Raw genomic sequence first — 26,162 nt, 5'->3', positions numbered from 1 at the left:
AAAATCATTTAATAAAAATTATTTAATAAAAATCATTTAATAAAAATTATTTAATAAAAATCATTTAATAAAAATCATTTAATAAAAATTATTTAATAAAAATCATTTAATAAAAATCATTTAATAAAAATCATTTAATAAAAATCATTTAATAAAAATCATTTAATAAAAATCATTTAATAAAAATCATTTAATAAAAATCATTTGATAAAAATCATTTAATAATTATTTAATAAAAATCATTTAATAAAAATTATTTAATAAAAATCATTTAATAAAAATCATTTAATAAAAATTATTTAATAAAAATCATTTAATAAAAATCATTTAATAAAAATTATTTAATAAAAATCATTTAATAAAAATCATTTAATAAAAATCATTTGATAAAAATCATTTAATAATTATTTAATAAAAATCATTTAATAAAAATTATTTGTTAAAAAAATTCCTTAATTAAAATTATTTAATAAAAATTATTTAATAAAAATTATTTAATAGAAATCATTTAATAAAAATTATTTGATAAAAATCATTTAATAAAAATCATTTAATAAAAAGCATTTAATAAAAACCATTTAATAAAAATCATTTAATAAAAATCACTTAATAAAAATCATTTAATAAAAATTATTTAATAAAAATCATTTAATAAAAATCATTTAATAAAAAAATTGTTTTCTAATAATGTCAATGTTTTCTAATAATGTCAATGTCAATGTTTCAGTTTATTTATAAAATGATGCCAATTTCACTATCCAATAAAGTGGCATTCTTACTACCGGTGTAACATGACTTATGCCCCATTTTCTTTCCTCATATTTTTGTTTCCCTAAACTGCAAGAGGACTCAGCTGCTATACTGTTAGGGATTATTTTGCAGCAAGATGGGAATTTATCTAGTATTTTCTATGCTCTCTGTTGAGTGCAAGAAATAAGACAATCACAAAGCAGTAAACCCTACCTGTAAAATTCATAACAAACTTTATTGGTATTAATTTATTTTTATTTCGGACTTTGTTTTCATTTTTATTGGATAGGAACTTCGAATCTCCTAACTGCATTCTCAGTAATCACTGCCATCCGTAGTGATTGCTGAAAATGCAGTTTGGAGATTCAAAGTTCCTATTTGTTGCGGTTACTACCTGACGAAGGCCAGAGGAATAGTTGACTGTAACATCGTGAAAAACAACAACCAATAAAAGATGAAAAACAACAACTAATAAAGATGAGAATAATAGTCCGAAATAAAAATAAAATTAATATATATAATGCTCATCTCAAAAATTAATTCCAATTAAGGAAGAATAATATATGAACTTTATCGTACTTTATTGCAAAATAGTGCGTCATCTTACGTCCAACATTGGAGTGGGTAGTTTGTGTCTATGAGCCGTAATTAGTGTCCTTAAGACTATTAATTAATCTTAAGTACGATAAAGTTCATATATTATTCCTTAATTGGAATTCATTTTTGAGATGATAATATATATATTAATTTTATTTCGGACTATTATTCTCATCTTTATTAGTTGTTGTTTTCATCTTTATTAGTTGTTGTTTTTCACAACGTTTCGGCTAACTATTCTTCTTCGTCAAGTGGTAACCGCGATGGATATGAACTTTGAATCTCCTAACTGCACTCTCAGCAGTTACCACGTTTTGGCCAAGTAAACCTCTGGCATGCTTTGGGTAGGATTGAAACCGCTATCTTCAGACAATGTCCATCTGGAACCGTAGAGATTCAACGTCTCTATCAACTGCGCCACGGGCCCCGAACCAATAAAGATGAAAACAACAACTAATAAAGATGATAATAATAGTCCGAAATAAAAATAAATTAATATATATATAATGCTCATCTCAAAACTGAATTCCAATTAAGGAATAATATATAAAACAATAAGTATAATAAAAAAAATAAAAAATCTGAAGAACAAAAAAAAAATAATGCCTTGGATTTTTATAAAACTTTCTGAAAATTTGCAACTGATTTCTACATAATTCTGTTTGTCTATATTTCAATTATTAAATCATTTTTCTCTGATAGGTTCATAAGAGTAGTGGTTGGTGGGCAGAAATCAGAAGCGTATCAAAGTATTAATGTGGGAGTACTTCAGGAGTTCAACTCTCTTCCGTATCTAAATCAATGATCTTCGAAATCACATCCTTACATCATTCGTAGACATTTATGTTGACGAAACTACCATTTATGGCAACACATCAAAGATCGTTAACGACCAAATTCTCTCTGATTCTCTTTCCTCTAATCTCCGGCACGTGGTACAGTGGGAAAAGGCCCCGAACCAATAAAGATGAAAAACAACAACTAATAAAGATGAGAATAATAGTCCGAAATAAAAATAAATTAATATATATAATGCTCATCTCAAAAATGAATTCCAATTAAGGAATAATATATGAACTTTATCGTACTTTATTGCAAAATAGTGCGTCATCTTGCGTCCAACATTGGAGTGGGTAGTTTGTGTCTATGAGCCGTAATTAATGTCCTTAAGACTTTTAATTAATCTGGCCATTTTTAAAGCAGTTTGGCCTCAAAATGTATATTTTGGTCTTTTTTTAAGATTTGGCCATAAATTTGACCTTTTTTTTAATGTTACAGTATTAGTTTCCATTACGTTAGTGTCAACTTTTCAATGGCGGTTTAAAAGAATAATAGGTGCTTAGTTAGACAAGTCAGATAACTTTTTGATATTTTTTGACGCGAGAGGAAATGTCCACTCCTGGCACCATTTTGACATTATTAGGTGAAAGAAATTTTATTTATTTATTTTTTATTCTTCAGAACTTTACACAACAAGAAAGGATAAAAATAATTAAACGAAAGAAGCTTGTTCAATGTATTATATCTCTTCAGAATTTCAAGGAAAGAATATTTAAACATAAAAATTGAAAGAAAGAATTTGCAGAACTTAACTTCCATGGCTATGAACCGTAATTAGTGTCCTTTTGCATACTGCAATGTTGTTTAAGTCTGTTGCAGATAAAGGTTGAAGTTAGCCATTTTCTATAGGACGTCATGACCTCAAAAGGTTGGTAGCAATGCAAACAGGCTGCATACTGAATATGAAAGGTTAAAAGTTATAAAAGCCAAGTACGTCCAAGGATGGAGTACTGCTGCCACATCTGGGCAGGAGCTGCTAAAAACAGCCTATCCTGCCTTGACAGAGTACAAAATAGACTTTGTGGTTTAGTGGGGGATGCCCTTTTCTCTTCCCTGCAACCTCTCTCCCACAGAAGAGACGTTGCGAGCCTGTCTTTGTTTTATCGCTATTTCCATGGCAGGTGCTCGTCTGAGCTCCAATCCCTTGCGCCCCCCCCCCTCGCCAATCTTTCACGAGAAAACCCCGTCTGGCTGAAACTACTGTCAATAATTTTCCCCACTCTTTATCTGTGCCTAAATCCAAATGTAGATTCCATGAGCAAAGCTTCTTTCTTAGAACTGCACGCCAGTGGAACTCTCTGCCGCTTGCCTGTTTTCCACCTGACTACAACTTGGACGTCTTCAAGTCCAACATAAACAAACTCCTGACAAACCGCCTCCTTAAGTAAGACACTCTATTAAAACCCCCAATACTAATGATTACTACAATACTATCTCATTGATTACTGTACACACAATAATCCTTATCCCTGAGTGACCTTCGGGCCTTGATAAGTGGTGACCCCCATGTAAAAAAAACAAAAAGTCCATAGAGTGGTTGAAGACATTCTGTCTTAAAAGTGAGCAAACTCGTAGGCTTTAACAATATCTATCCTATATATGCGGAAGGATTCAATAAAAAAAAATCTAAACTGTTAAAAATCATTTTTTTTTAAATTCTTGTATTTAATAAAAAGTCATTTAATAATAAAAAAACTGTTTCAATATTTCATTTTATTTATAAAACAAATAAAGATAATTAGAAATATTAATTAAACAATATTGAAACTGACAATCGTAAACAGATTTATTTGTTTTTGTTTTTTTTGACAAACAAATTTCTATTTACATCATGCAATGTCTGTGGCATAAATACCTAATCAGGAATTTGTTGTCGACTTCCTTGCATTTTCGAATTTTTGAGATCTAATAATTTGCTTTAATTTTAAAATAAAGTAAAATGGCTCATAAATAAATAGGCAATTGAATTGGGTTATTTAAATGACTTAAACTTAAATAAAATTCTTTTACAATAATTATTTTTATTAGTTTTCTATACTAATATTTTAATTATTAAATATTAAGTAATGAAATTCTTTTACAATAATTATTTTATTATTTTTCTATACTAATATTTTAATTATTAAATATTAAGTAATTAAATTCTTTTACAATAATTATTTTATTACTTTTTCTATATTAATATTTTAATTATTAAATATTTAGTAATGAAATTCTTTTACAAGAATTATTTTTATTACTTTTTTTATACTAATATTTTAATTATTAAATACTTAGTAATTCAATTCTTTTACAATAATTATTTTTATTACTTTTTTTATACTAATATTTTAATTATTAAATACTTAGTAATTCAATTCTTTTACAATAATTATTTTTATTACTTTTTTATACTAATATTTTAATTATTAAACATTTAGTAATTAAATTCTTTTACAGTAATTATTTTTATTATTTTTCTATACTAATATTTAAATTATTAAATATTTAGTAATTAAATTCTTTTAAATAATTATTTTTATTACTTTTTTATACTAATATTTTAATTATTAAATACGTAGTAATGAAATTCTTTTACTATAATTATTTTTATTACTTTTTCTATACTAATATTTTAATTATTAAACATTTAGTAATTAAATTCTTTTACAATAATTATTTTATTAGTTTTCTATACTAATATTTTAATTATTAAACATTTAGTAATTAAATTCTTTTACAATAATTATTTTTATTACTTTTTTATACTAATATTTTAATTATTAAATATTTAGTAATTAAATTCTTTTACAATAATTATTTTTATTACTTTTTTATACTAATATTTTAATTATTAAATATTTAGTAATTAAATTCTTTTACAATAATTATTTTTATTACTTTTTTATACTAATATTTTTATTATTAAATATTTAGTAATTAAATTCTTTTACAATAATTATTTTTATTACTTTTTTTATACTAATATTTTAATTATTAAATATTAAGTAATTAAATTCTTTTACAATAATTATTTTTATTACTTTTTTATACTAATATTTTAATTATTAAATACTTAGTAATGAAATTCTTTTACAATTATTATTTTTATTACTTTTTTATACTAATATTTTAATTATTAAATACGTAGTAATGAAATTCTTTTACAATAATTATTTTTATTACTTTTTTATACTAATATTTTAATTATTAAACATTTAGTAATTAAATTCTTTTACAGTAATTATTTTTATTATTTTTCTATACTAATATTTAAATTATTAAATATTTAGTAATTAAATTCTTTTAAATAATTATTTTTATTACTTTTTTATACTAATATTTTAATTATTAAATACGTAGTAATGAAATTCTTTTACTATAATTATTTTTATTACTTTTTCTATACTAATATTTTAATTATTAAACATTTCGTAATTAAATTCTTTTACAATAATTATTTTATTAGTTTTCTATACTAATATTTTAATTATTAAACATTTAGTAATTAAATTCTTTTACAATAATTATTTTTATTACTTTTTTATACTAATATTTTAATTATTAAATATTTAGTAATTAAATTCTTTTACAATAATTATTTTTATTACTTTTTTATACTAATATTTTAATTATTAAATATTTAGTAATTAAATTCTTTTACAATAATTATTTTTATTACTTTTTTATACTAATATTTTTATTATTAAATATTTAGTAATTAAATTCTTTTACAATAATTATTTTTATTACTTTTTTTATACTAATATTTTAATTATTAAATATTAAGTAATTAAATTCTTTTACAATAATTATTTTTATTACTTTTTTATACTAATATTTTAATTATTAAATACTTAGTAATGAAATTCTTTTACAATTATTATTTTTATTACTTTTTTATACTAATATTTTAATTATTAAATACGTAGTAATGAAATTCTTTTACAATAATTATTTTTATTACTTTTTTATACTAATATTTTAATTATTAAATAGATAATAATTAAATTCTTTTACAATAATTATTTTTATTACTTTTTTATACTAATATTTTAATTATTAAATATTTAGTAATTAAATTCTTTTACAATAATTATTTTATTACTTTTTCTATATTAATATTTAAATTATAAAATATTTAGTAATGAAATTCTTTTACAATAATTTTTTTATTATTTTTTTATACTAATATTTTAATTATTGAATACGTAGTAATAAAATTCTTTTACAATAATTATTTTATTATTTGTTTATACTAATATTTTAATTATGAAATACGTAGTAATTAAATTCTTTTACAATAATTATTCTATAATTTTTTTATTACTAATATTTTAATTATTAAATATTTAGTAATTAAATTCTTTTACAATAATTATTTTATTTTTTCTTTACTAATATTTTAATTATTAAATATTTAGTAATTAAATTCTTTTACAATAATTATTTTTATTACTTTTTTGTACTAATATTTTAATTATTAAATATTTAGTAATGAAATTCTTTTACAATAATTATTTTTATTACTTTTTCTATACTAATATTTTAATTATTGAATATTTAGTAATTAAATTCTTTTACAATAATTATTTTTATTACGTTTTTATATTAATATTTTAATTATAAAATATTTAGTAATTAAATTATTTTACAATAATTATTTTATTATTTGTTTATACTAATATTTTAATTATTAAATACGTAGTAATTAAATACTTTTACAATAATTATTTTATTATTTTTTCTATACTAATATTTTAATTATTAAATATTTAGTAATTAAATTCTTTTACAATAATTATTTTATTATATTTCTATACTAATATTTTAAATATTAAATACTTAGTAATTAAATTCTTTTACAATAATTATTTTTATTACTTTTTGATACTAATATTTTAAATATTAAATACTTAGTAATGAAATTCTTTTACAATAATTATTTTTATTATTTTTTATACTAATATTTTAATTATTAAATACTTAGTAATTAAATTCTTTTACAATAATTATTTTATTATTTTTCTATACTAATATTTTAATTATTAAATATGTAGTAATTAAATTCTTTTACAATAATTATTTTTATTACTTTTTTATACTAATATTTTAATTATTAAATACTTAGTAATGAAATTCTTTTACAATTATTATTTTTATTACTTTTTTATACTAATATTTTAATTATTAAATACGTAGTAATGAAATTCTTTTACAATAATTATTTTTATTACTTTTTTATACTAATATTTTAATTATTAAATAGATAATAATACAATTCTTTTACAATAATTATTTTTATTACTTTTTTATACTAATATTTTAATTATTAAATATTTAGTAATTAAATTCTTTTACAATAATTATTTTATTACTTTTTCTATATTAATATTTAAATTATAAAATATTTAGTAATGAAATTCTTTTACAATAATTTTTTTATTATTTTTTTATACTAATATTTTAATTATTGAATACGTAGTAATTAAATTCTTTTACAATAATTATTTTATTATTTTTTATACTAATATTTTAATTATTGAATACGTAGAAATTAAATTCTTTTACAATAATTATTTTATTATTTTTTATACTAATATTTTAATTATTAAATACGTAGAAATTAAATTCTTTTACAATAATTATTTTATTATTTTTTTATACTAATATTTTAATTATTGAATACTTAGTAATTAAATTCTTTTACAATAATTATTTTTATTATTCTTCTATACTAATATTTTAATTATTGAATACGTAGTAATTAAATTCTTTTACAATAATTATTTTATTACTTTTTTATACTAATATTTTAATTATTGAATACGTAGTAATAAAATTCTTTTACAATAATTATTTTATTATTTGTTTATACTAATATTTTAATTATGAAATACGTAGTAATTAAATTCTTTTACAATAATTATTCTATTATTTTTTCTTTACTAATATTTTAATTATTAAATATTTAGTAATTAAATTCTTTTACAATAATTATTTTATTATTTTTTCTTTACTAATATTTTAATTATTAAATATTTAGTAATTAAATTCTTTTACAATAATTATTTTTATTACTTTTTTATACTAATATTTTAATTATTAAATATTATGTAATGAAATTCTTTTACAATAATTATTTTTATTACTTTTTCTATACTAATATTTTAATTATTGAATATTTAGTAATTAAATTCTTTTACAATAATTATTTTTATTACGTTTTTATATTAATATTTTAATTATTGAATACTTAGTAATTAAATTCTTTTACAATAATTATTTTTATTATTCTTCTATACTAATATTTTAATTATTGAATACGTAGTAATTAAATTCTTTTACAATAATTATTTTATTATTTTTTCTTTACTAATATTTTAATTATTAAATATTTAGTAATTAAATTCTTTTACAATAATTATTTTTATTACTTTTTTATACTAATATTTTAATTATTAAATACGTAGTAATTAAATTCTTTTACAATAATTATTTTATTATTTTTTCTATACTAATATTTTAATTATTAAATATTTAGTAATTAAATTCTTTTACAATAATTATTTTATTATTTTTCTATACTAATATTTTAAATATTAAATACTTAGTAATTAAATTCTTTTACAATAATTATTTTTATTACTTTTTGATACTAATATTTTAAATATTAAATACTTAGTAATGAATTTCTTTTACAATAATTATTTTTATTATTTTTTATACTAATATTTTAATTATTAAATACTTAGTAATTAAATTCTTTTACAATAATTATTTTATTATTTTTCTATACTAATATTTTAATTATTAAATATGTAGTAATTAAATTCTTTTACAATAATTATTTTTATTACTTTTTGATACTAATATGTTAATTATTAAATATTAGTAATTAAATTCTTTTACAATAATTATTTTTATTATTTTTCAATACTAATATTTTAATTATTAAATATTTAGTAATTAAATTCTTTTACAATAATTATTTTTATTATTTTTCAATACTAATATTTTAATTATTAAATATTTAGTAATGAAATTCGTTTACAATAATTATTTTTATTATTTTTCTATAATAATATTTTAATTATTAAATACGTAGTAATGAAATTCTTTTACAATATTTTATTTATACTAATATTTTAATTATTAAATATTTAGTAATTCAATTCTTTTACAAGAATTATTTTTATTACTTTTTTTATACTAATATTTTAATTATTAAATACTTAGTAATTCAATTCTTTTACAATAATTATTTTTATTACTTTTTTTATACTAATATTTTAATTATTAAACATTTAGTAATTAAATTCTTTTACAGTAATTATTTTTATTATTTTTCTATACTAATATTTAAATTATTAAATATTTAGTAATTAAATTCTTTTAAATAATTATTTTTATTACTTTTTTATACTAATATTTTAATTATTAAATACGTAGTAATGAAATTCTTTTACAATAATTATTTTTATTACTTTTTCTATACTAATATTTTAATTATTAAATATTTAGTAATTAAATTCTTTTACAATAATTATCTTTATTACTTTTTTTATATTAATATTTTAATTATTAAACATTTAGTAATTAAATTCTTTTACAGTAATTATTTTTATTACTTTTTTATACTAATATTTTAATTATTAAACATTTAGTAATGAAATTCTTTTACAATAATTATTTTTATTACTTTTTTTATACTAATATTTTAATTATTAAACATTTAGTAATTAAATTCTTTTACAATAATTATTTTTATTACTTTTTCTATACTAATATTTTAATTATTAAACATTTAGTAATTAAATTCTTTTACAATAATTATTTTTATTACTTTTTTTATACTAATATTTTAATTATTAAACATTTTGTAATTAAATTCTTTTACAATAATTATTTTTATTACTTTTTCTATACTAATATTTTAATTATTAAACATTTAGTAATTAAATTCTTTTACAATAATTATTTTTATTATTTTTTTATACTAATATTTTAATTATTAAATATTTAGAAATGAACTTCTTTTACAATAATTATTTTTATTACTTTTTCTATACTAATATTTTAATTATTAAATACTTAGTAATTAAATTCTTTTACAATAATTATTTTTATTACTTTTTTATACTAATATTTTAATTATTAAACATTTAGTAATGAAATTCTTTTATAATAATTATTTTTATTACTTTTTCTATACTAATATTTTAATTATTAAATATTTAGTAATGAAATTCTTTTACAATAATTATTTTTATTACTTTTTCTATACTAATATTTTAATTATTAAACATTTAGTAATGAAATTCTTTTATAATAATTATTTTTATTACTTTTTCTATACTAATATTTTAATTATTAAATACTTAGTAATTAAATTCTTTTACAATAATTTCAATTTTTAAATTCTATCAATATTTTATAGTAATAACTGGAGATCTAATTATTTTTTTAAATTTTAAAATAAACTTAACTGTTTCACTTTCAATAGCCAATCGAATTGTGTTACTTAAATATGACTTTAAATTTTTTAAATTTCTTTTACAATAATTATTTTTATATATATTTCAATATCATTTTATTAATATCATTTCTAACTGTCTTTATTTGTTTGTCATTTTATTTATACAATTATGCGGAAGTGATTCAATAAAAAGTATCTAAACTGCTAAAAATCATCTTTCTTTTTAAATTCCTGTATTTAATAAAAATCATTTTATAAAAATTATTTCATAAAGTGTATTTAATAAAAATTATTTTATAAAAATTATGTAATAAAAATTATTTAATAAAAATTATTTGATAAAAATTATGTAATAAAAATTATTTAATAAAAATTATTTGATAAAAATTATTTAATAAAAATCATTTCATAAAAATTATTTCATAAAAATTATTTCATGAAAATTATTTGATAAAAAAAATCTGTTTTCTAATATTGTCAATTTCAATATTTCATTTAATTTATAAAATGATGCCAATTTCACTATCCAATCGGGGGGGGGGGGGGTTCATACTACCGGTGTAACATGACCTATGTCCCATTTTCTTCCTAATATTTCTGGTTCGTTAAACTGCAAGAGGGCCTAGCTGCTATACTGTTAGGAATGATTTTGCAGCAAGATGGGAATTTGTCTAGCATGTTCGATGCTCTCTGGGCAAGAGCTACTAGAAAGGACTTATCCTGCCTTGACAGAGTTCAAAATAGACTTCATAGCTTAGTTGGGAATGCCCTTTTCTCATCCCTGCAACCTCTTTCGCACAGAAGAGATGTTGCGAGCCTGTCTATGCTGTATCGTTATTTTCATGGCAAGTGCTCTTCTGAACTCCAGTCTATTGTCCTCCCTCGCCAAACTTTTACGAAAAACACTCATCTAGCTGAAACCACTATCAATAATTCCCCCCACTCTTTATCTGTGCCTAAACCTAAACGTAGATTCCATGAACAAAGCTTCTTTCTTAGAATTGCACACCTGTGGAACTCTCTTCTGTTTGCCTGCTTTCCAACTGACTACAATGTGGTCGTCTTCAAGTCTAACAAAAACAAATTCTTGATGAGCCATCCTCTTAAGTTTTTTTTTACACAGGAATCACCACTTAGCAAGGCCTGGAGGCTACTTGAGGATAAGGGTTAATGGGTATGCATTAGTCAATGTGATTATAGCATAGTAAACATAAGTAGTGGAAATTTGTAAATTGGATTACTTAGGGCGGCGGTTCATCAAGAATTTGTTTATGTTGGACTTGAAAATAATCAGATTGTACGTCAGCTGGAAAGCAGGCAATCGGAAGAGAGTTCCATAGGCGTGCAGTTCTAAGAAAGAAACTTTGTTCATGGAATCTACATTTATGTTTAAGCACAGATAAAGAGTGTGGGAAAGTCGATTTGGTTAGACGATTGTTTTTCGTGAAAGTTTGACGTGGGGGGGACCATAGATTGAAGGTCAAACATGCACTTGCTTTCGAAATAATGATAAAGCCGAGACAGGCTCGCAACGTCTCTTCTGTGGGAAAGAGGTTGCTGAGAAAAGAAAAGGGCATCCTCCACTAAGCTACAAAGTCTATTTTGAACTCTGTCAAGGCAGGATAAACTGCTTCTAGTAGCTCCTGCCCAGATGCTTATTTACGTTAGACTTGAACACAACCATATTGTAGTCAGCTGGAAAGCAGGAAAACGGGAGACAATTCCACGGGCGTGCAGTTCTAAGAAAGAAGCTTTGTTCATGGAATCTACATTTAGGTTTAGGCACAGATAAAGAGTGGGGGAAATTGTTGATAGTGTTTTCAACTAGACGAGTGTTTCTTGTGAAAGTTTGGCGAAGGGGGACCATAGACTGAAGCTCAGTCGAACACTTTCCATGAAAATAACGATAAAGCAGAGACAAACTCGCAACATCTCTTCTATGAGATAGAGGTTGCAGGGAAGAGAAAAGGACATCTCCTACGAGGTTACAAAGTCTATTTTGAACTCTATCAAGGCAGGACAAGTTCTTTCTAACTGCTCTTGCAACAGTATTCCATCCTTGGACGTACCTGGCTCTTATATAGATAGAGAATAGCATCAGCAGTGAGATATCTACTGGATCAATAGAAAGATCCCACCATTTTTCCAGCGGCCCTGGCAACAGATTTGATGTACGTGTTCCATTTAATATCAGGAGTAATTGTCAAGCCCAGAAGCTTGTTAAAACTTGAGGCCTTCTGAAGACGAGAGCCATTCATTTCAATTGATGCCAGATGTGAATCAGAACGTAGATGATGTAAAGTGAGAAGCTTGGTTTTAGATGCATTAAAAGTAACCAGCCACTCCTTTCCCCATTGTACCACGTGCTCAAGGTCAGAGGAGAGAGAATTGGAGAGAACTTGGTCGTTTACTGTCTTAGATGTGGTACCATAAATGGTAGTGTCATCAGCATAAATATTTACAAATGATGTAAGGATGTGATTTTGAAGAACTTGTTTACGTTGGACTTGAAGACAATCAGATTGTAGTCAGCTGGAAAGCAGGCAAACAGAATAGAGTTCCACAGAAAGAAGCTTTCTTCATGGAATCTACATTTAGGTTTAGGCACAGATAAAGAGTGGGGAAAATTATTGATAGTTTTGGTGAGACGAGTATTTTTTGTGAAAGTTTGGTGAGGGGGGGACCATAGATTGAAGCTCAGCTGAGCACTTGCCATGAAAATAATGATAAACAAGATCGCAACGTCTCTTCTTGGGAAAGTAATCCAATTTACAAAATTTCCACAGTTAACAGATACTACGCTATGATCACAGCCTAAAAGGGTCATAACATTACACTAGGTGTTCGACTGAGCTCCAATCTACGGTCCTTCCCTGTAAAACATTCACAACAAATACTCACCTATCTGAAACAACTACCAACTACTTTCTTCATTCCCTACCTGAGCTCAAAAATAAACAAAAATTCCATGAGCAGAGTTTCTTTCCTAGAGCTGTCTATCTGTAGAACACAATACTGTATGTCTGCTTCCCAGCTGACTATAACATGGTCTTCTTCATTTACTGGATATTTTTCCGGTATTCACTGAAAGTTATTATCTCCCTTAGTAAATTCGATTTAATGTCTGTGTTTTTTTTTTTTTTTACATAGACGTCACCACTTATCACTTATTGCCCCATTGACTGCTTATCCTTGAGTGGTCTTCAGGCCTTCATAAGTGGTGACTTCTATGTAAAAAAAAAACTGGTCAAAATTGGGTACTTCTGCAGTTTAAAGTCCGTTTTTCCAAACAATGGTAACCCAGTGAACCTAAATGAGCCCCTCCCCCCCGGCCGTAAAATTACTTCCTTTTCACATCCTATTTTTTTCTGCAGGTTATCGTTGATAACAGACTTAACTTTAATATTAGCAGAAAAAAAAAAAAAGGTTTTTAAGTTTATTTAATGACTTTTTATGAGGGGGATCACTTTTCAATCATAACGTTCTATTAAATTGATACCCCACTTTGCGGTCAATCAGCACAACTTATACTTTTTCCTTTTTGTTGCCATGTCACAATGTTTTCGTTAGTCTCATCTTTTGTCATCCTTATGCATTGTCCGTGTAGTTGTTTGTCTTCCCATTTTTATTTTCTCATCTTATCCTTCATTTCTGTCTTTTTTTTCATTTACACAGTGTTCTATACAAACCAGCCCTCTTCGTCTGTCTTTTCTTTTTCATAGTCGGTCAGTATCATCCTTTCTGTGTAGTGTATTGTGCATAGTCATAATTTTCCTGACTATTTTTTGGTCGACATGCCCCATTTCTTTGGTCCAACCTATAAACAGTCCAGAGTATTTCACTAATGACACTGCCCATGCATTTATACCTTTAATTAGGTTTCTTCTATATAGTTTAGTTTCGAGGAGTTTTGTTGAACTTAGTCATTTTTTTATGCCTCGTTCACTGTGCACTTAATAGAATTCAGCATAATAAGTGAAAGTAAGCCAATCATCTAAGAAACCATAAAATAATTAACAAACAAAGATATATAAAGGATGTGCAAGTCATGCACTTATAAATATACATGTGGAAAGGTTGGATTATTCTATGCATATATATATATATATATATACACACACACACACACACACATTAAAACGTTATTTATATACATATGTACATGCACATTTACTTTTGTTTTTATCTTATTTATTTTGTTGAAATTATATGACCACCTCTCCTTCTTGGTTCATACCCGCCATGTTAATAAAAAAGGTTGTGAAACTCTTGACAAATTGCTTTTTCTATGCGCTGATGAAACCCAGTTGTGCAAAATTATAATTGCCTTTACTTATATACTAATGCTGAGGCTGAAACAGTTGTATACAATAAAAGACCAACATCTTGACAATGTGTATCCATCCCTTCTAATGTAGTATCTTCAAGATACGGCATAATCACGTTGACACACCGGTTCTTGTCAGATCACCAAAGTTAAGCAATGTTGAGCCTTGCTAGTACCAGATGGGTGACCACTTGGGAATTTGAGGCGCTGTATGTGTTTTCTATGCATATATATATATATATATATATATATACACACACATTAAAACGTTATTTATATACATATGTACATGCACATTTACTTTTGTTTTTATCTTATTTATTTTGTTGAAATTATATGACCGCCTCTCCTTCTTGGTTCATACCCGCCATGTTAATAAAAAAGGTTGTGAAACTCTTGACAAATTGCTTTTTCTATGCGCTGATGAAACCCAGTTGTGCAAAATTATAATTGCCTTTACTTATATACTAATGCTGGGCTGAAACAGTTGTATATAATAAAAGACCAACATCTTCTAATGCAGTATCTTCAAGATACGGCATAATCACGTTGACAGACCGGTTCTCATCAGATCACCAAAGTTAAGCAATGTTGAGCCTTGCTAGTACCAGATGGGTGACCACTTGGGAATTTGAGGCGCTGTATGTGTTTTCCGCTTATCTCGGCATTGCTCAAGTGTGACGAGGTGTAAATCAAAACAAAAATAAAAGGAAAAATAAGGAATAAGCAAATGTTAAAACTTTTTTTAAAATCGGACAAACAAAACCAACAAAAAGCGATCGTGATGGAAATAAAGAATAAGTGAACGAAAAATAAATGGCATGAATAATCCTGTTTAAATGTTGAAACTTCTTTAAAAAATGGGAAAAACAAAAACAACAAAAAAATAGCAAACATAATGAAAAAAATAAGAAAAAGAGAAAATAAAGAATAAACGATCGAAAAAAAAAATCCTGTTAAAATGTTAAAACTTCTCGGGGAAAAAAAAACAACGAACATGGTGAAAAATTAGCAAATGAAAATAAAGTATAAGCAAACGAAAAAAATAGTATAAAAAAATATTAAAACTTTAAAAATAAAAAAAAGTAGTCCTATATGTTGACACAAACGTGCAACCTTAAGATAATGACGCTGTCACTGCTCTATGATATCGTCAGCAAAGTAAGGTCATTTTTTTTTCTATTTAAACTAATTCAAGAAAGAACATTTTTCGCGTATGTGTGTTTGGCTAAATTGTCATGAAGAAATGATTTTTTTTGCTACCCTCCCCCATTAAAAACATCTATTTCTATAGAAAATAATTGACCGTTTTTTTTCTAATTTTCACATTATTATTCGACTGAGGCATCGCCCATATTGATGTTACAGGTTTCGACCTGATCTGATGCCACTGAGTTTTAGGCAGACATACAAACATACATACATATATACATACATTCAAACAGACAGGTGAGATTTATATAATAGACTAATGGGGATGCCCGGCATTGCCTGGGTGTTTGAAAAAAAAAAAAAAAAAGAAAGAAAGGTTCAGACCCAAACACGCGAGGTGAAGGCGGAAAAAAAAGTAAAAGAAAATATAACATGCTACGTAGAGGGGAGCGTAAGTGTAAAGTGTTATCATGCCATAGAGGCTGAAAGCTAAACTGGCCTACAGCCAGTTAAACTTTCACCTTTCTGCCATGTTTGCTTTACCACTATGTCGGGGGAAAACCAGCTCCCCCACTTGGGTGGGGGGAGCTCTGGCAGTGTCTTAACGAACAGCAATTGTCTGATATGAAGGGTATTCCCCACAGTGATCAAAGTTGATTGCTTTAAAGACGTGCCGATCACGAAGGCCAGCGAATCGCTTTTTTTTTTTTCTTCGATTTAGTTTCGCTTTATTTATACAAGAAAGACAAACACTTGAGACCAGGTTTTTCTTTAAAAGTCACTCAAAATAAATGTAGAGAGGACGTCCTTTTGCAAATTGTAGATATTATAATTCAGGGAATATATATAGAGTTCTAAAAAAATAGTACACACTCTCCCCCTCCCCCCTCCCCTGCCTGAGAACCCCGGCGGAAAAAAGATTTTGTTGGACATATAAAAACATGCGTGCCACTTTTGGTTTTTATATATATAGACTAGCGGGGTTACCCGGCGTTGCCCGCATGTTTAGAGGTGTGCGTGTTGGGCAGGGGGGAGGGGGCGGGTTCAAAACAAAAGAATAAGCGAAGTAAGAACCCTGTTTTAATATAAAAAAAAACAATGTTAAAACTTCTTTAAAAAAAATCATTGCCCGGCTGTTTGTGTTTGGGGGGGTGCTTTAAAAAACAGTTTTGGTAAGTAAGTAGGATCGAACCCGAAGCCTTGAGGCGAAGGTGGAATAATGGGCAAAAAACCTGACACGTTACCCGCTCGGCTAACAAAGAGCAACTGAAACACATTTGAATTTATTTATTTAAGTATTAAACACAGAATTGACACGTGCCCACAATAAAAGTTAACTCTGCTACTTCTATTTAATGAGGTCAAATAGAAGTAGCAGAGTTAACTTTTACTGCGGGGCAGCTTTTGGGTTTGTTTACCCAACTTTGGCTGGTTGTTTCCCCAAGATGTTGGGGAGGGGAAAACCAGCTCCCCATTGTCCAGATTTAATAGCAATTGTCTGATATAAGGAGTTTGGCCCCACATTGATCAAAGCTGATTGTTTCTGGACATTCCCCGATGTGATTGCCGGGAACACTGCCGTAGCTTTGAATTAGTTTCGGTTATATACAAAAAAGCTGAACGAACACAAGACGGGCTGAAATAGCAAGAATTTTGTAAAAATCAACGTAAATAAATCTAGATGTAGCACGCATTCGCAAATCGTACATATTATGATCTAGGGGCTATATAAACAGTTCTAAGTGATAGTACCCCCCCCCTGGACCGTCAGCGAAAAAAGCCTTTTTGAGACAACAAAAATGGTCCTCTCGTGACGACGACCGGTTCTACGCATGCGTCAGATGACGTCATGACCTGATTTACTTTAAATACTTGAAGAACTGACTGAATTTCATGTATGTTGCATTAGCTCAGTTGATTCGTTATCAAACGTTCTGGGTGCGAATCGTGGTGTGAGATGTCTTTTTTTTTTGATTTTTTAAATTTAAATATTGAACCAGTGTTATTTAAGCCATTTTTCATTTAACGTTCGTTTTTCTGGTTTTTTTTTTACTTCGCTTATTCCTAGGTTTTCATTAACACCCCTGACCAATCACACGCACCCAAAAACACCCAGGTACCCACCAATTTTTATAAAATTTTAATATCGAAACAGGCTTATTAAAGCCATTTTTCACATGTTTTTTTGGGTTTTAACATTCGTTTTTCTGTTTTCTTTTTTGTTTTTCCGATTTTTACATTTAACATCGTTCATTTGCCATACGTTAGTTTTTTTTTTACAATGTTTTGATTACCCACCGCCGGGTACCCCCTGCTTTCTGTTTTCTTTTTTTACTTTGTTTATTCTTAGCTTTTCATTAACAACCACACACAACTACAAACACTCGGGCAACGCCGGGTACCCCCCCCCCCAAGCAGCGTTTTTTAACATTCGTTTTTCTGTTTTTTTTTTACTTCGCTTATTCTTAGGTTTTCATTAACACCCCCACCCCTGCCTGACCACACAGACCGAAAAACACTCGCTAGTATATATATAAAAGGTAAATGTGGTGCACACAAGGCTTTTCTTGCCGGGCTTCTCAGGGGGGTTACTACGTCTTAGAACTGTTAATATACCCCCTAGATAATAATATCTACGAATTGCGAAGAGACATTGTGTTATTTTGATCGACTTTTATATAAATTTCGCTGTTGCATGTTTTTTAGGCTTTTTAGTATAAATAAAGTGAAACTAAATTGAAACGATATCTCTTCCTGCCAGGGACATCCATCATATCAGATGATTGCTTTTCATTTAGACACCCCCATTTTTTATGAGGAGCTGGTTTTCCCAACAACTTGAGCAAACCAAAAAAAAATAACGCAACGTACATGAAATTCAGTCAGTTCTTCAAGTATTTAAAGTAAATCAGGTCCTGACGTCATCTGACGCATGTGTAGAACCGGTCGTCGTCATGAGAGGACCATTTTTGTTGACCCCCCCGTCGAAAATTGCAAAGGATAGGGCTTCAATATGATACCAAGTTTATGAATTTTCGTTGTGTCTGTCAAAAGTTTTTAGCGGACACACATACAAATATACATACATACATTTTCGCTTTTATATATATAGATAGACAGAAAAGGAAAAATTAGTACGCGTATTTCTTTATGTCTTTTTTCGGGGGAGGGGGGGGTTACGATTTTCAAAAACTTTTTATATACTCCCTACATTTATTTTGAGCGACTTTTTAAAAAAATCTCTGGTTTGTCTTTTTATTAAGACACTGCCAGAGCTCCCCCCTCCCAAGAGGGGGAGCTGGTTTCTCCAACATTGTGGCGAAGCAAATATGGCAGCCAAAATTAAATGCGGGATTTACGCTTTACTCTTCAATTTACGTCTTAATCATTAAATTTTATCCGTGCTCATTCCCCTACCTTTGTTGAGGTAAGTCTTTTTTTTTTCGCTTTCGCCTCAAGGATTCGGGTTCGAACCTACCTTCCTCCACAAACCTTCTTTTTTTTTCAAACACTCAGGCAACGCCGGGCACCCCTGCTAAAAAATTTTCACATTGTTCATTTTTTTGTTTTTTCCATCACATACGCCGTTTTTTTTTTCCAATTTTTTAAAGAAGTTTTAACATTGTCTTTTTTTACTTCGCTTTGTTTTGATTTACCCTCCCACACACACATACCTCTAAACATACGGGCAATGCCGGGCACCCCCACTAGTTTATATATATAAATATTTTATTATTATTTTTGACATAACGTCTTAGCCAATACCTCCATAGCACAACTGGAATTAAAGGCTAGTCAATCGAAAGGAGACGACTTGCCAAAATGTCAGCAAAAAAAGCGACCTCCTCCTTGTAGTGGAAAGGGATGTTAAAAAATTTAAAAAAAAATGATAGTAGGCAGGCTCGAACCTGTAACGCAAAGAAAAAGAAGGTTTAAAAACGTAACATTTTAGTCAATGCCTCCGTGGCAAACTGCAAGTCGTGAGCATTAAAATTAAGGCTAGTCAAGGTTTAAAATAATAATGATTGAATTATTTTTAGAATAGAGACTAGCGGGGGGTACCCAGCATTGCCCGGGTGTTTGGAGGTGTGTGTGTAGTTTTGGGTAAATCAAAACTTCGGGGGGGGGAGTTAAAATAAAAAAAGAAAGTTTTGGTAGGTGAGTATGAGGATTGAACCTGAACCCTTGAGGCAAAGTTGGAAGTATACGTGTGAAAAAAAAAATGCAATGTTAACCACTTGGCCACCGCAACATACTAACAGAAACGCGTTTGAATTTATTTAATTACTTAAATTGGCAGGTGCACGTTTTAATGACTTAATTAGGTCAACTTTGACTGCAGAGTAGTATTTTATTTAATGCAGGAACGCTTTTTTTTATTTTTATTTTCCAAAGATGTTGGGAGGGGACCAGCTCCCATTGTCCAAATTGAATAGCAATTGTCTGGTATAAGGAAAATATTTCCACATTGATCAAAGATTGCTTTTGGACATTTCCGGCGATCGCAACCAGAAAAATACTGCCAGAATTAGTGTCGCTTTTATTATACGAAAAAGCCTAATCCACATGCAGCGAGCGACAAATGTTGAATATTTATCTTCCCGAAGTTGAGCAAATTAAATAGACAGGCGAGCTTCGTTGTTAACTCAGAGATAGTGTGATTTATATGTGATATAAAAAGTTTTAAGAAGTTGTGAGCCGACCGACCGCTTCTCTGAAAAAAGCCTTTCTTGGACATACACAAAAAGCGAACATACATACACACATTTTCGCTTTTATATATATAGAAGGCAGTGTCACAAAGACCCAGATAAAGTTGTTATTTCTGTTTCTTTATTCGTATTTAGAAATTCGGCCTTGGCAGAAGTGTCTTGAGATCTCTCCATTTTTCTTCATTCTATGCACAATTTATCTTTCTTTTCATAATAATATTTTGAACTCACTCTTTTTTTCCTTGTACCCATTTCTGAATTATTTCACGGAAGTCTGCCTTGCTTTGGATTTTTACTTATGCATACAAAACTGTAATCAACTTTTCTGTTTTTTGGATGATCTCGAAATATCTTCCAGTAACGGGATGCTTTTGGATTTTTACTTCTGGATACCAGACTTTTACCTACCATTATTCCAGCAACTTTGGCAACAGACGATGTACATGTTCCATTTCAGATCAGGAGTAAAGGTCAAACCCAGAAGCTTGTCAAAACATGGGGCCTCCCCTAGACGAGAGCCATCCGTTTCAATTGATGCTAGATGATTTGCTTCATTCTTGTTACTCCTGCTGATAATTTCATTTTAAAACCATTACTTGTTTGTATAATTTGACCCCTTTTTCTGCCTTAATCCTAGCACCACTTTAACGTTATTTTATCTGGGTCATTGTGACATTGCCTTTTCATTTCTAAAAATAACTCAATTACAGTTCATCTTTTCTGTTTCTTTATTCGTTTTTAAAAAATTAGCCCCGGCAAAATTGTCTTAAAATCTCCCCATTTCTTCATTCTACGCACAATTTATTTTTCTTTTCATAATAATATTTTGAACTCACTCTTTTTTTCCTTGTACCCATTTCTGAATTATTTCACGGAATTTTGACTTTTGGATGACATCGAAATATCTTCCAGTAACGCGATTCCGTTGGATTTTTACTTCTGGATACCAAACTTTTACCAACGTTTTTTTTGGATTTTACCGTTATTGGATATTCTACTCTTCACTCGACCATCCATTCACGTGAAATCATTTTTTGGTTTTTCTATGGCTTACTTTGCAAGCAAAATCCGATTCTGCATTTTGCTAATTCCTACCCTCTGATGAGAAGGAAAGTATTTCTTTGAAAACTCAGCGGATTAAGGACAATCCACTTAATTTGTGTCTCCTTTTTGAAAATTAAATGTTTTTAACTTTTTTTTAAACATGTTTTATTCGCATACACTACTGTTTTGCTGTTTCACAGTTCATCAGTGCGGCTAGACAAGCAACTATCTCAAGCCACGATCAAAACCCGATCACCCAAACGAGAATCGGAGCTTCTAACCATTGTGCTATATGGCTGCTGCTATGTGGGCAGTGAATTAATAATGTTTTGACTTTGTCCAAATACCTAAGCTCAATTTGTTTACACAAAGAGCATCACTTCATACGCTATTGGTATTTTGTATATCTCTTCCCAATATGCTCTACCCAAGATAGGGAGCACTATAGTCATCTACATGCAGTACTGTTTTGCTATTTCACAGCTCATCAGTGCGGCTAGACAAGCAACTACCTCAAGCCAGGATCGAAACCTGATTGCCCAAACGAAAGTCAGAGCTTCTAACCATTGTGATGTATGGCTGCTACTATGTAGGCAGTGAATTAATATATATGAATGCATTTATATGTTTTAATACTCTTAATTACATAAAACAGAAAATTTTTCCCCAAATGACATGTACTTAATTGTTCAATTCTTCTATTACAAATTTTTATAGACATTCTGATGTTTTGGAAGGTGAAATTTGATTGCTTTATTTTAATGCATATGCTAATTTGATCTCGTAAAAATTTATTCAAGAAAAATAAAAAAGAAAAGAAACCTTCTTTCCTGATTTTTGGGATCACGAGAAATAATATTAATTTTTCACCACATGAATGACTTTAAGGCACATAGATATTCACCTGTAGATACGTCCTGCTTTCAAATAAACTTGGAACCAAATCCGACGTGTACGGATGTTCATTCTGACCTAAACCAAAAGTGAAATTTAGATAAGTATTAAAATTTCTCTGAAATGCTATTAAATGCTTCTTTGTAAAACATTTAATGCAATACGATAATTGAATAATTAGACAAATATTTTGATACTAGCAAGATCTGTGGAAGTTTGACGGATTGAGAGAAAATTGTTAGATGAAAGTACAGAATAGTTACAAAACACCCTCCTCTCCACGTGCTAAGAATGGCTTTCTAAATGTTATTATTTCAGCACGGTACCTTCTTTGCATAAGTACCAAATTGTTAGATGAAAGTATAGAATAGTTACAAATTACCCTCCCTATACTAAGAATGGCTTTCTTGATGTTATTTCTGCACAGTACCTTCTCTGCATAATTAGAAAATTGTTAGGTAAAAGTACAGCTTAGTTACAAAACACCCTCCTCATACTAAGAATGGCTTTCTAAATGTTATTTCAGCACGGTATCTTCTCTGCATAAGTACCAAATTGTTAGGTGAAAATACAGAATAGTTGCAAAGCACCCTCCCCATGTTAAGAATGGCTTTCTAAATAATGTTATTTCTACACGGTACCTTCTCTGCATAAGTACCAAATTGTTAAATGAAAGTGCAGAATAGTTAAAAAACACCCTCCCCATGTTAAGAATGGCTTTCTTAATAATGTTATTTCTGCATAAGTATCAAATTGTTAGGTGAAAGTACAGAATAGTTACAAAACACCCTTCTCCATGTTAAGAATGGCTTTCTAAATAATGTTATTATTTCAGCAACTTCGTACAGAAGTACAGAATAGTTACAAAACACCTTCCTCATGTTAAGAATGGCTTTCTAAAAAAATGTTTATATAACTTGGTATCTTTTTCTTTACAGATCAAAATGCACCCAACAGTCGAAGCTGATCAACCAGGTGTAACTGTTCAACTGATGATATATGGAAATACTTATGAAGAGTCAACTTTTTGAGAAGATTTAAAAACTTATCAACGAATGCGGATAGGCCTTTACAGGAAATTGTGAAAATCTTTTATAATTATTTGGGTTATTTTTCAAAGTGAACTTTGAAAGTCTCACCTCAACCATATCAGACCTAACACATGCAAAAATATAGTCAAAACTCAATTTACACACAAGGTTTGTCAATGATTTTAACAATAAATTTAAAAAATGATTTAATAAGAAATCAATTACTTTAAAGTTCCTATAAATTTTTCCATCACAAATTTTACATGAATAAAGACCGTATAATTTTAATAAAACAACTTTAAAGCTCATTCCCTTGTGACATGAAAAATCTTTTTAAAAAATATTGATATTCAAGTCAGTGATAAAACTTATTCCTGTGAAAAAATTTGTTCTCATGTAAATGAAATATGAGATTCCACATTAAAATAACAAAAAAAATTAATCAAATCTTTAAATACTAGCAAGACTTGTGGAAGAAAAAATCCTCGACTGTAGGAATCATTTAAAACATTCAAAAATTGATCGGGAAAAAAAAATGGAGATTCCGATCAGCGATAAATCTTTTTCCTGTGACGTGTGCGGAAGTACCTTTTCACGTAAGCCTAACCTGACACGCCACATGCAGAAACACACAAACTCTGTAAAGAAACCGTTTGCGTGTGATGTTTGCCAATTTGCATTTTCGCAGCGAAGCAACCTTAAGATTCACATGAGAAAACATACAGGAGAGCGTCCGTTTCCATGCAACGTATGCCAAGCTGCGTTTTCAACGAACGGCACGTTACAGACGCATATGAGAACACACAACGGAGAAAAACCATACTCGTGCGATGAATGTGACGCAACGTTTTCACACAAGTCAGCCTTTAAGTACCACACGCGGACGCATCAAGGATTGAAACCATTCGCTTGCACGGAGTGCACATACGCATCCGCTAGCAAAGCTAACTTGACCGTTCATATGCGAATACATTCGGGTGAGAAGCCTTATTCGTGCAAGTATTGTCCGAGCGCGTTTTCCGATAAGTCTGTGTTGACGAGCCACATTCGTACTCATACTGGGGAAAAACCTTATTCATGTTCGGAATGTGGATCGGCATTCTCGCACGGATCGCACCTTAAAACGCACATGCGCGTCCACAGTGGTGAGCGGCCCTTTTCCTGCATAGAGTGTCCAGCTACGTTCGGATCAAAAGTCGGGCTGCAGGTACATGCCCGTAAGCACAGTGGAGAAAAACCCTATTCATGTAAACAATGTCCGTCCACGTTTGCGCATAAGTCCGGATTAGTCTACCACATGAAAACACACGATGGATCGAAACCTTTCCGATGCAATGTTTGCGGACATGCGTCCGCGAGCAAATCCAACCTGACCGTCCACATGCAGGTCCATTCGGCGTCGAAACCGTTTCCGTGCAAAGACTGCGGGACCTCGTTTTCCACTAAATCGCTTCTGACGCGTCACATCCGGATTCACAAGAAGCCGTTCTCTTGCGGAGCCTGCGGCTTGGCGTTCTCCAACGGATCGCATTTGAAGATGCACATGAGGCGACACACGGGCGAGAAGCCGTTTTCTTGCGAAACCTGTCGCGCTTCGTTTGCGCGGAAGTCGTACTTAAAGATACATGCGCGAAAGCATGCGGACGGGCGACCATTTACTTGCAAAGTGTGTGGAACTCGATTTCCTCAGAAATCCGCTTTACTGATTCACATGAAAAAGCATGCGAGAGAGAATGTATACACGTGCGTATTGTGTCAATCATCGTTTCCGCAACAATACATATTGACAGCACATATGCGCACACACAGTGGATACAAACCTTTTAATTGCAAAATGTGTGATACTGGTTTTCCCAATGAATCCAGTTTGAGTAGACATATGCGAAGAATACACCCAAAAAAGTAAATTTGTCGATCTTGCAAAAAACAAATGGATGACTTTGTTACCAGATATCTAAATTTTTACTATTGCCTCAATAGTAAAAATTTAGATAGTCAACATCTTAATATCATTGTATAAAAAACATTACAAAAGAAAATAAAAGATTGAGAAACTGCTAGAATGGTACACCTTCTTTAAGTGATGTTACATTAAGCAACAGTATAAAGCTGGATACTCTACCAGACTAGATAAATTCTTGTCCGGGAATCTTGTCAGTTTAAGTAGACAAAAGCAAAAAATGCACCTAAAAAAGTAAATAATCAAGTCTGGTGCTACCAGATCAGGCTGTCTGAAGATATTGGTTTCCTGAGGCGAAATGATTTTTGTTTTTCTACTTTCTTTTACATCATCATCAGGCTCCTTGCCCGAACCAATGTGACTCTTCCTCTCCAGAGTTTCCTGTCTTCCATCAGCT

General features: G+C 28.4%; 1 protein-coding gene and 2 pseudogenes across 1 annotated transcript in view; all 3 read left to right on the top strand.

Moving 5' to 3' along the window:
* The window catches only part of LOC145271367 (uncharacterized), a 31,891-nt gene extending 6,030 nt beyond the window's left edge, over positions 1-25,861 (top strand). The window contains exon 2 of the mRNA XM_080126907.1: positions 23,713-25,861. Within this exon, the coding sequence (XP_079983033.1) occupies positions 24,341-25,711 (1,371 nt within the window). The 5' untranslated portion in view covers positions 23,713-24,340 and the 3' untranslated portion in view covers positions 25,712-25,861. The remainder of the gene's footprint in view (positions 1-23,712) is intronic.
* Positions 15,072-15,188, top strand: LOC145272053 (5S ribosomal RNA; annotated as a pseudogene).
* Positions 15,504-15,620, top strand: LOC145272047 (5S ribosomal RNA; annotated as a pseudogene).
* Positions 25,862-26,162: the final 301 nt, after the last annotated feature.

Source organism: Euprymna scolopes, chromosome 46 (assembly GCF_053919585.1).
Source record: "Euprymna scolopes isolate OS-2025 chromosome 46, ASM5391958v1, whole genome shotgun sequence".
Taxonomy (NCBI): domain Eukaryota; kingdom Metazoa; phylum Mollusca; class Cephalopoda; order Sepiida; family Sepiolidae; genus Euprymna; species Euprymna scolopes.
Note: the sequence above shows the minus strand (reverse complement) of the source record. Positions and strands in the feature narration are given on the sequence as shown.